Source organism: Oryza sativa, chromosome 12, assembly GCF_034140825.1.
Source record: "Oryza sativa Japonica Group chromosome 12, ASM3414082v1".
Lineage (NCBI taxonomy): Eukaryota > Viridiplantae > Streptophyta > Magnoliopsida > Poales > Poaceae > Oryza > Oryza sativa.
Window position 1 is genome coordinate 24,829,438 of NC_089046.1, and position 12,470 is coordinate 24,841,907.

General features: G+C 40.0%; 1 protein-coding gene across 1 annotated transcript; it reads right to left on the reverse strand.

The window, feature by feature from the left end:
• Positions 1–1,642: 1,642 nt before the first annotated feature.
• On the reverse strand, positions 1,643–5,506 carry LOC4352640 (metal transporter Nramp6-like). The gene is made up of 4 exons (NM_001423595.1): positions 4,750–5,506; positions 3,353–3,489; positions 2,616–3,265; positions 1,643–2,098 (listed from the first exon to the last, which is right to left on the reverse strand). Exons 1-4 carry the CDS (start codon positions 5,376–5,378, stop codon positions 1,889–1,891), a joined length of 1,626 nt encoding a protein of 541 aa, NP_001410524.1. The 5' UTR covers positions 5,379–5,506; the 3' UTR covers positions 1,643–1,888.
• Positions 5,507–12,470: the final 6,964 nt, after the last annotated feature.

Genomic DNA, 12,470 nt, shown 5'->3' on the forward strand with positions numbered 1-12,470 from the left:
AAAAAATTGGGTTTGGCTTCTAGTTTATTTTCTGAATTCTATAGCTTATCAGGATCTGAAAAAAAAAACTGGACTGTTTGAGGGAGTTTCTGATTCTGAGAGAAGCTGCAGCAGCTAAAAGCTCCCCCAAACAGGCCCTTAGAGAGAGATGGTAGGAGTGGAAAGAGAAGGGGAAGAAGGAACACGGCATGGGCAGTTTGGTCCAAAAGAAATTTTTAGTGCGGTGATAGGAAATTTAGTGGCACATATTAAATAACCCATTAAATTGTAGTGGCATGATTTCAAATAGTTAAATATTAGTGGTATTTTTTAAAATCACCAAAATAATAATGGCACGATCCAATTAACCCAAAAAATTTAACGCCAAATTTCTATGGAATATGATTAATTTAGCGGTTTCTTTTTTTTTTAGTTAAATTTAGCAGTTTCGATAAAACAGTAGATCTAATCCTGGTTAGCCTCGCACCATTACTGAGACGGGAGGTTGCCGTCGCCAACGTAAGCCGTTGTTAGCGAAGGGAACGACGCTGATGAGTATGTTCCATTGTACGGACAATGCGGGTTCTTTTAGCAAATTACCAGTCGCCACTCCCATCAATGATAGCGACCACAATGACGAACTGAAATTCCTATTTGGCGCACACGCGTCAGTACACCATGTCGAGCACACATTTCGGGCCACCAGACCACGTGTCGTGTTACCCTTTTTGAGTGATTTTTGGCTCACCTGGCCCACTAGTCCACGTGTCGTGTTTCCTTTTTTTCGACCCAACGTGGCCATGTGTTTTCATTCCTTTTTTTTTCATTTTCCAACATTTTAATGCTCTTGGTTTTAAAACCTAAACTTTCAACTCAAATTTAAAAACTTTCAAACCAAATTTTAATACTTCAACTCAAATTTTAAAAACTTTTGACTCCAATTTCAAAACTTTAACTCAAAATTCAAAACTTTTGAATCAAATACAAAAACTTTCAACTCAAATTTATAAATTTTCAAATCAGATTTACTTTCAACTCAATTTTTAAAACTTTATCTCAAAAATTTTTAAAAAGTCTACCCAATATTAAAAAATTAAAGTTAAATTATGAAAGTTTTCAAGTCAAATTTGAAATTTTCAATTTAAATTTTGAAACTTTTAATTTCAAATTTAAAACTTTCAACTTAAATTTTAAAACTTTTTGATTCCACTATTTATTTATTATTTGTTTGTAACTAATCACGCTAAACTAGTCGCACTTAGGCGCTAACCGCCCTGCTTAGCGAGGGGGGCGCGGCCCGGGGACGCGTTTGTACATTTCCAGGTCGCGGCCCACCAGATATCCGCGAGAGTTCAAGACGATGGGTACTTTGGTCCAGATGGAAGCGTGGGCCGGCCCATCTGTAATTATTGGGCCCATTTGCATTAGTTGCAAGGTACGTCAGGCCCACTGTTATTGTTGGGCTCTGATGCTTGTAAAACAGACGCCTGTCTGTTCATCTCCGACCGACCGACAGCAAATTAAAATCAATACAAAATCAGCTTGATTTGGGATTATCGCATTTCAGACAAGTATATGCATCACAAATTCACGATGTGAAGATAGAAATGTTCTCCACGTCCAAAGAAAAGCAACCAAAAAAAACAGAAGAAAAGAGAGCAAGTTTGCCAACGACATTGATCATCATTTCATTAATCTCTCTTTGTATTTCCTTTGCTTCAGGACGACACAGTCAGGGTGTTACAACAAATGAAATGAAGATTACATCAGTTGCACTTCTTCTCAAACAGCTAACCCTTTTGGAAGTCACTGTACAGTGAGTATCTCCTCCAATCCCCAAGTCCATATTTCTCTATACGTTTGAGATGTTATGATGGTGTTTAAAACGGCCAAATTTTGGTTATCTTTGTCATGAAAAACTCTTGCGTATAGTTGTGATGATCTGATTTGGCAGCTCGGTACCCCGCAGGATGAGATACAATACAAAAGAAGCATAAGCAAGTACTGCCACGCAGAGAATTGAGCCAGATAATAGGCCTCTTATTTCTGAAGAGAAGAAATCCAGCAAGAGATAGCCATTGATCGTGATCAATAGTGTCGCCACTGTCCAGGTCACAGCCTGCATAAATTTGACACAACTGAGTGAGAACAGAACATCATCGGCTTTACACCTCAACAATGGCAAATCAAAGCAAGAATGTCACTAGAGCAGTAATACGCCATCATTTAACTAATAAGTCAAATAGTTCGTAGGCATGCTGGTTTGAAGATATAAAATGTTCAATGCAGATCCTAAAAGAACCCAGACAGATACAGGTGGGAATCTGGGATATGTCCTACAGCATTGCTGATTTAGTATCTATCATGTTCAATGCAAATCCTAAATGCAGGGATGGCTTTTTCTCAAGGCTTTGCAGTGGCAGTGGCATCTTGCAGCGAAGTGTGCAATCATGAGCAGACAGAAACACAAGTAGGATCTATAATTTCCGTAATAGAACACCAAATTAATTGACTACCACAATTATTTATGGCTGGATTATGCTGTCAATGGAAGATATAGCCATCTCATGAAATGAAGGATGCAGAATGCTTGAAGAACAGGACAGGCATTATATCACAGATCAATGACGACTTACTTGAGTATTTCGACCTATTTTAAATACCCCCATAACTTTCTCCTTGGAAACCAAAGTTATCAGCGGAATCAGGGCAAAAGGGATCTGAATTGATTGAAGCACATTTAGCCACTCGTTTAGAACATCCAGCGAATCCGATTTATCGAAGAAGAGTGCGACAATTATCGTTGGCACAATCGCAAAGCTTCGGGTGATGAGTGACCTGATCCATTTTTTCAACTTCAAGTTCAAAAATCCACCCATTATAAACTGTCCAGCATATGTTCCCGTTATGGTACTACTCTGCCCCGCAGCTAATAGTCCAATTCCCCAAATGTAGAGGATAGGGAAAAACCCTCCACCAAACTTCTCCTGTAGATACTGTCCAGCATTTTCAAGGCCAATATTACCAGCTTCTTTTGTGCCATAAAATCCTTTCGCAAAAACAGTTGTTACAAAGAGATTTATCATGAAGGACACAGCCAAGGCGATGGTTGACTCTATTGAATAGTATCTCAACGCTTCACGGACTTGGTGTTCCTTGTTTGGGTCTATTTTTCTCGACTGAACAAGCGCTGAATGGAGAAACACATTGTGTGGCATGATAACACATCCAACAACCCCAACTGCTTGTCTTATTGTCCTGGAGCTCAATTTTGGGACCAAAATACCTGCAGACAAAATTATGCGTAATCAATGGGTCAAGAGTGTGGGACAATTTTGTAGTGTCAAAAGCTGCCGATCGGTAGGATCTTTACCTATGAACAGGTTCTTCATGTTTGGCTTGGTATCAGTAAACATCCATGCAAAGGAGACAGCCATAGTCGCAATTAGAATCGCAAATACAGCTTCTAATTTCCTCACCCCGTAGTTTTCAAGAGACAAAAAAATGAAACTGAAAAAAAAAAAAGAAACATCTCGTAAGTGACGGTCCAAACAAAGATAGTTCCACAATTTTCATGACTTTGAATACTAATTTTGAAACAGACCTAACTTAGCACCGTGCAAAGCACAAGGCAGAAATCCTCACAGAAACTAGCAAGTGATTAATATTCTAATCCAATTAGTAGTTTTTAGTGCTAGTGAACATGTGAGCACTTGTACAGACTTCTGAATCATATCATTAATCAAAGCAAGGGTCTAGAACGAGATATATAAAATAACTCTTGATGGACAACAACAGAACATGTCCTACTTTTATCAGAACCAAAAGTCCCGTCAAAGAATTGCATAAGCACAAGCAGTGAGTACGGAGTTAAATTAAAATACAGTCTATAGCTGTCAGCAGCATCAATCCATCATGAAAAGGTCAGCACAGTAACTTGGTACTTTATATTCCTTCAGGACAAACCCAAAACTATCATAAGCCTCTCCTGACAAAATTAAGTTAAATTGACCAAAAACATCACATCATTGAGTAATCAGCAGCTTGGAATTGTGAAAATGAAAAATTCGGAGGTACAGGTTCCGTGATTATCCATATTTGGAACTTGGGCATTAATTTTTCATTTCTCATGAATTCGCAGCCAAAACAGATCTGAGACTGTGTTCATGTAAAATGAATTGGGGCGAAAGCTAAAATTCCTCAAGCATTCAACCATCCTACGTTATAGGGTACCATGAATATGAAGTCTATCAATATACAGTACAGTTATCTCCAACACAGTGATCGTACGCCGCCAATTTTAAGAGAAGTGAACAATCCTCGAAATTATGAAATTAATAAAGGAAGTACTGTGGTTTACAGCGAAATGAGAAGAACTGAACCAACGCCCAAAAAAGTGAAGCTACAAATTAAACGAAAACAACGAATCAGCAGCCTATAACAGTCACAGCAAAACCTCCCCCAAATCCAGCTCATGATCTAACATCACACCCAAACTCTTTAGTAGCAAGTAGCAACAACACATTTCTTTTTTTTTCTCAAATATACTAAGTATCAAGAACTTAAAGCAGCAGCATTTTTTTTTCTTTTGGAAGCATCTCAAGTTAAGTTGGTGATAGGGAAAAAGAAAAGCAAACTTCTAATCTTTTGGAACTATGGTGTGTGATCTAGACCTCGTCAATCACAATCACCAAAGCCATGCGAAAGATCCAAACCAATCAGGAATCGAAACCGACCCAACAAAAAAGAAAAAAAATTCACAAGACTGACCAATCCAAGGCGGTGATGACGACGCCGGCCCAGAGAGGGAGGAAGCCGCGGCTGAGGATCTTGATGGCGATGGCGCTGCCGATCACCTCCTGGATGTCGGCCCCGACCATGGCGACCTCGGCCATGAGCCACAGCGCGCGGCGCGCCCAGGAGGGGTACTCGTCGCGGCAGAGCTCGGCGAGGTGCCTCCCCGTGGCGACGCCCACCCTGGCGGCGAGCAGCTGGACGAGGAGGCCCATGGAGGTCGCCCACAGGAGCAGCCACAGCAGCGTGTCCCCGGCCACCGCCCCGGCCTGCAGGTCCCCCTCGAGGTTCCCCGGGTCGAGGAACGCGATGCTCATGAGGAACCCCGGCCCCGTGAACAGCCACAGCTTCCTCCACGAGAAGGGCGGGATCCCCGAGGCGGCGGTGGAGGTGGCGAGCCCGGACTCCTCCTCGTCGTCGTCGGCGTCGGGGAAGTCCGAGATCGAGACGATGACCTTCTCGGTCGCCTCGTAGGCGCGCTCCTCGAGGTCGTCGTCATCCTCCTCGTTGGAGGGGGTGGAAGGGAGGAGGGAGTGGGCCTCGTCGTCGGCGGGGGTGGCGGCGGAGGAGGCGGTGGCGGTGGCGGCGGCGGGGAGGGGGGCCATGGATTTGGAGATGGGTGGGTGACGAGGCGGGTGGGTGGGGAGGGGGGTGGGGCACGTGACGTGCCACACACCGCCTCGTCTTCCCGGGGATGGGGCTTGTGTTTGTGTGATGAGTGTGACGCGCAAACAGTCTCTTGTCTCTTTTACGGGCCTTTTATAAGGGATGGTGGGTACCACCACTCAACCGGAAAAACCTCCTCTCACTTGTACTACTGCCGTACAGAGACGGCAACGGGACCCAATCACTGATTCCCCACGGTGAATTCATATTTAGGGATGGGGATGGTTGATATCTATCATTTATGGGAAATTTAATGATTCAAAACTCATCACCATCGGGACCCATTCCCATCTTCCATGGTGACATGTATTCATTGGAGTTAGGGACCAATTCTAAAATTTATCCGTCATTTGACCCATAGAATTGAAGCCCAATGAACAAGTATATATATATCTTCTAACCCTAGTCAACCCTCCCCAAATCCCAATCCCCATCTATTCTCCTTCTGCACGACTCCACTAGGCAACACCACCTCCACTCCACAGCACCGCACACTCGCCCGCCTCATCTTCTTGGGTAGGGGTGGGCATTCGGTCTGACCGAAATTTTCGATCTCGATCTTTGGTCTTTGAAAAGTGAAAACAGAATTTCAACGCAAAAAATGTTAGAACCGACAAATTCGGTCTCGATCTTTTCGGTCTTGGTCTCGGTCTGACCGAAATTCAGCATTATTTTCATATGTGCAAAGAAATAATGGAAATTTTCAACACAAAAATCACAAAAAAGAAAATCCGTAAGCAAGTATGAGTAAAGACTCTTATTAGATTGCATGCCTAGAAGAAGTAGGGATGTGAAAGTTATAGTTTAATCCTATTGAACTTAGTGGACTGTAGGTTACATTTAGGCATTTTCTGTTAATTCGGTATATTCGGTTAACCAAAGAGACTAACCGAATTGACCGAACAAAATTCGGTCTTTCACTGCCTAGTACCGAATTGATGACCGAATTTCTCGTCTCGGTCTCAGTCTTTTCGGTTCGATCTTTTTCTGTCCACCCGTATTCGTGGGGATAGGCTTTTGTGAGTGTGACGTGCAAACAGTCTCTCGTCTCTTTTACGGCCTTTTATATGGGATGGTGGGTACCACTCAACGTATCTAGAGTACACATCAAGCCACTCAAAATAAGAGAAAACTAAGTGCCCGTTTGACACATTTTTAGCTCTCAACTCCAACTTCCCTATAGTTAGAGATGTGTTTCAATTTTTGAGCGGAGGTAGCAGAGTTGCTCCACAAAATCATACTACGAGGGTTGAGCTGGGTTTTTCCCGCTCCACTCCACCCTAAAAGACCTACTATCCTTTATTTTTTTTTCATGTGTTTACGCGATATGTCATTGAACTACCCCTTCTCCTCTCGTTCTATCTCTCTTCCCCACAATTCATCCTCCCTTGACCAGCTAGGGCTAGCGGTTCGGCAGCGACTAGCCTTAGCTGAGCGATGACAACGTCGGCAAGACCACAGAACACCAACTAGGTGTTTGACGAAATAGCGATACAGGATATGGTGGCGTGGAACTGACCAATCTAGTAAACCACTTTCATGCCCACCTTCAGCTCCTATAGGAGCTAGCTCCTATTGGAGTTGGACTTTAGAGTTGGGAGTTGAAGTTTGGAGCCCTACCAAACGGGACCCTAAGTTAGGGCATGTTTAGCACAACTCCAACTCTAGTGCTCTACCTCTCGTGGAGCTGAAGCATAGCCAAACGGTTTCAGTTCCACTTAAAATGAGAGCGGAACTGGGTAGAGCACCCTCACAAAATGAACTAGAGAGGTGGAGTTGGGTTTAGACAGCTCCATAACTCCACTCTATACTCAGCTCCTGGAGTTAAATTTAGGAGTTGGAGCTCTACCAAACAGGCCCTTAGAGGAGTTGGTTTCCTATTCGACTCCTTGTCCGTTTCATAGGGGTAGTACTCCTCCGATATTCAGGAAACTTCTAAGAATTCTAGTTTTTTCTAGAATCATAAGCTTCTCTAAATAATCTAGTTTTTTTCTATGTTTTACGTCTTAAGAAAATGTAGCTGTAGAATCTAGAAAATAAACTATAAGATAGAAAACCCAACTTTTATAGATTTTTAGAAGTTGGCTAGCAACCACCTGCTTCTCAAATCAAAAGCTCCCCAAACATGCTCCTCAGCTGAAAACCATGGAAAATTGTACCATGCTATAAAACTTTTATACATGCGTTCTTAATATTAAAGCGAATATATAAACAAACTACCATAGGAAAACCTTAAAATCATCTCTAGTAAAATTTAAATTCAGAGTTACGTCTGATAAGTGTTGATGCAAAAAACACACACTGGTCTAGGAGATCTGCTTAGCTCCAATGCAGGTCCAAAGGTTGATGAGATACGGGCGTACCAGTCAGTTTGATCATGCAACTGATAAGATAGGTAAACAACAGATAAAACAGCCAATCACCTGACAAGCCGATGGAGTAATTCCAACCGATAGCCGATATTAGCCGATGCCGATTTCAGCCGATGCCGATAGGGTTTTGAGCAATCGGTTATATGTCCAATGTAGATAATGATATAATGACAATCGGCTGGTAATAAAATATAACAATAATATAATCCAATAAAAACCAATCGACTAATAATAATAATATTAATATGATAGGATAAGTACTGATCCGATGGTTAAAGCATACATCGGCTAAAAGTTCGATGTCATAAAATCCAATCGATTTAGATAAACAGTGAAACCTTTGTTGCAATCGGCTAAATCCAACTTGTTTGTAATCTTTGTAAGCTGATGCAATGTCCAGATAACTTATCGGCTAGCACCCCGATAAAACACTAGCATGAACCTATCAGCTTAGTAAGATTTATATTATCAACAACAATCTAGTAGGTCGGACCTAACCGATGCAGCACGAGATTATATATGATAATATAGTACTCGATGAGCCGATAGATCCGTCTAATGTGATGGATATAATAAATCTATTTATAATAGAATTGTGATTGTAGAGATATATTGGCTAAGACAGAAGATCAGACTTAACCGAGACAGTCCCAACTAAACCGATGCGTCTCTAAACACAATGCAATTAGAGATAGAATTGAGATATCATGTAGGCAAATATATCAACCAAACCAGAGCGATCTAAGATATCGAAGCGATGCAGCCTTGAACAACACCAATGTAGCTGATAGATATACTAGGGCCGACGGAACGTAGGACTTACCCCTTCGCCAGAGATCGAACTGAACCGATGCAGCCCCGCGTCAGGTGCCAAATTCCGCCGGTTAATAAGTAAAACATCAGAAAAGAAGGTGGCGATGCGCTGAGAGTAGTATTGATTGAGAGATACTCCCTCCGTCCCTAAATGTTTGACGCCGTTGACTTTTTTAAATATGTTTGACCGTTCGTCTTATTCAAAAACTTTTGCGAAATATATATACATAAAATTATATTTAACAATGAATCAAATGATAGGAAAAGAATTAATAATTACTTATTTTTTTGAATAAGACGAACGATCAAACATGTTTAAAAAAGTCAACGGCGTCAAACATTTAGGGACGGAGGGAGTAAATTACAATGACCCCGGGTGTATATATTTATACCCATGGGTAGATACTAGACCTTGTGGGACAAAAAAAAAGAAACTTTACTAAAGATAACAGGAAAACATAAAGTCCTTATCGGACACTAAACACACTTTTCTAAAGATAAAAGGAAACTAACAAACTATTCCTAACTAATAGATAAACTGTCATGTCGCATCCTCGTTAAACTCGGTCGCTTATGGATAACCTTCCTTTAGTAGATTAATTTCCTTAACCGAATATAGCAGAAATCCGACTATTGGCGACTTGATAACTTCCATCGGCCGATTTTAGGACTCTGAAACCGATACTGACTCTAAGTCGATGATTACTCCGGACTTACCAAATTTTATCGTTAACAATAAGCTAACAAGAATTAAAAAAACAATGCATATGTAGATTGTTTTCTCGGTCCTTAATTTTCAGCTTTATGACCATGTTCTTTTTAGAATTTTTTCCCTGCATTCTTGCCACTGGTTATTTGCTCCATGCTTCTAAATATATGATTTCTAAAATAACCTTTTTTCTATTGCATTGACTAAACCGCTCATTCCAAGCTATTTGTGAAGATGATTTTTTTAAAATGTTATTTTTATCGTGGTAATCAAATACAATTCACGTTAATGGTCCGGAGAAAATGATAACTCAAACATGGTGGATTTACATGGTTTGATGAATTTTCTTTTTGTTAATTCTGACTTTCTGAGTTATTTTGACGGACAAGTCAACGATTTAAGGCAAAGTTGTACGGAGTGGTAGCGAAATCGATGGCGATAATAATGAAAATGACTACTGATGTACTGCTAAGCAAGAAAATGGGATGTATGGAAAAAAAATTGTATTGGATGGAGTTGGACTAACATAGAGTTTCACCACTTGTGCTGGAGCTTTTGTGGATGCTTTGTAAAAGAAAAAAGTATGGAATGATATCTATTGCCCTTTTATATTAGTTATCCATCGCTTTTGATAAAACATATGGCAAAAGATCATATTAATTAGATGGGAGAGGGGGAGCTTGGAATAAAGCCACAAAGATTAAGATTCGTACTAGGATATCTCATGGACATATACGCATTTACAATTCAATTTGTCGTTACATGATATTTAGTCTTAATTAATGAATATCTAAAATTGTCCCCCTCGCCCCAACATGACAGTCTTACACGGTGGTTTAGGGTCCGTTTGAAAATGTGATGAATGACACATGAAATTAAGGTTAATTATGGAGATTATTCTCTGGAACGAACGGATCGATGGATTAAACATTAGAAATTTCAAAAAAATGATTCATATTTGATAAAAAATAGTTCTCAGAGAAATCATATTGTCTAGAAACTTGGAAAGTGTGTGCTGGTGATAATTTTGTGATCATAGCTAGTAACTATAGAAGAACGGGCCATAAGCTAAGCCATATCACTTAAATAAGCTAGTATATATATCACTTAAATAATAAACTTATATAAGCTACATCACTTATATAAGTTCGGTTCAAGTCTCTTATAAATTTAAGCTAGATCACTTAAATAATAAACTAAAGGGATAACCATACGCGATAAAAACTGACTGGTTGTAGTTTCAAAATTCTAAAAACAAATGTGCCATTTGGTGCGTGTGGTATTTTGTAATCCGTATGACTCCTATTAATTATTGAACGTAAAGTTAAAAATAAGATTCTTATATCCAAATTAAAAACTCATTAATAAGACCTTTATCTTTGAGGAATAGGTAAAAGATAGTATTAAGCAAATATCTATCTAGATTCGTTATACGGATGTGTCACATCCAACCAAAATTCCTTATATATAGAAACGGAGGGAGTAATTTGTTTATTATTTTAATTTAACATGAAGAACTTGTATAAATAATTCATTGTGGATTTAGTTTAGTTATTTTTACTCAAGCTGAATTGAGTTATGATTTAATTTGTAATGCATATAGCTGTACTTCAATTAAGAAAAAAAGGAGTATTTGTAAAGAGCATCGCACTTTACTTGTAATAGAAATATTTTAGTTTTCTTTCAATCATGGGCTTGATGGCCCATTCGCCAGCCGGTTTTCTAAAGACCAACTACGGACATAACTCTAATCCAAAAAAGTCTCTCATTTTGTTTCGGCCATCAATCGATCAGTCCAGAGAGATCCATCAGCCTTTCTTTCCCTACTTCTCTGGTGGTCTCATCTCTTGATAGTTTTTGTTTTTTCTCTGTGCTTGTGCTTACTCTCAGTCTCTCACTGCTCTTTCCACAATTTTGCCACGTGTCGTGCAAATAAAGGAGAGTAGAAGAGTCAATCAGCTGGCCAGAAATCAGCCAGCTTAAGATTGATTGATAAGAACAAGTAAACAACTTACTCCCTCCGTTCCGAAAATAATCTCCTCCTAGGACAATATATGTGGACACCCTCTATATCCATATACATCGGTCCCCTCTAGGTTGGTTCTTTTTGGGATGGAGGGAGTATAAACTGATAGATTTAATTGGGTAATTGATCCATTTAAATCAATTAATTCAAATAAATTCCAAGGCTCATTATGCTAGGAATTCATGTGTATTCATTCTTTTATGGGATATCAATGGGATGAAGAGTTTTGAGAATTAATCCATTTGATTAGGGAATTGGTAACTTATATCAATTAGTCCTAATTGATGGATGGTTGATGGTTGTGTAGTGGAGGATGGTTCATGGCTAGTTGATGACAATTAGTTGCTCTATTCCTCTTCCTATTCCATTGGTAACTTACATCAATTACTCTTAATTGATTGTTGGTTGATGGTTGTGTAGTGGAGGATGGTTCATGGCTAGTTGATGACAATTAGTTGCTCTATTCCTCTTTCTATTCCATGACTCTTACTCTTCATCTTCCATTCCTCTTATAAAATAAGAATGGATTTGATCTCCCGCGAGAATAGTGAGACACACTTTCATCCATTTTCCAACGCTGTTGCTGCTACGGTAATCCCATCCCGACGAGTGTGTGCACACGAGTTGGGAGAGTAGGCCTCCGAAACCACGTGCTGCTGCGACGTTTGCACGGACGGGCGGGCTATCAGGTTTTTGGGGAGCGCAACGCGCGACTACTCATTGTTCGTCAACATCTACTTCACCTTCACCAATATATCGAACACTGGAGACAACGGCAACACTGGATACAAGGAGAAGGAGGCTCCCGTCAACACCAACGGAGGCAATACTGCCTCAAACTCCAGCGGAGGACCATTCTTGGGGTATAACCTTCTTACATTATTTCAATTAGAAGTTTTACTGTTAATGTTCATCGCAATGTCAACATTGTGTTATTATGTGATTGTTGATACTTATTCTATATTAAGCATGCTCATGTTGATTACATTCACCACTATCACTAGATCAAATCTCATTGTAAATATCATGTTTATTATCTTGTTATTTTGGATTAAAATATGCCGAATTATGACCAAAGTTCCAACAATCCAAAAACCTGATAGGTCATTTT

Coding starts and splice junctions, on each gene's coding strand:
- LOC4352640 (NM_001423595.1), bottom strand. CDS start 5,378: ATGGCCCCCCTCCCCGCCGCCGCCACCGCCACCGCCTCCTCCGCCGCC. Junction 3,490..4,749: donor GTCATCACCGCCTTGGATTG/GTCAGTCTTGTG, acceptor TTTTTTTTTCAG/TTTCATTTTTTTGTCTCTTG. Junction 2,099..2,615: donor AAATAGGTCGAAATACTCAA/GTAAGTCGTCAT, acceptor AAATTTATGCAG/GCTGTGACCTGGACAGTGGC.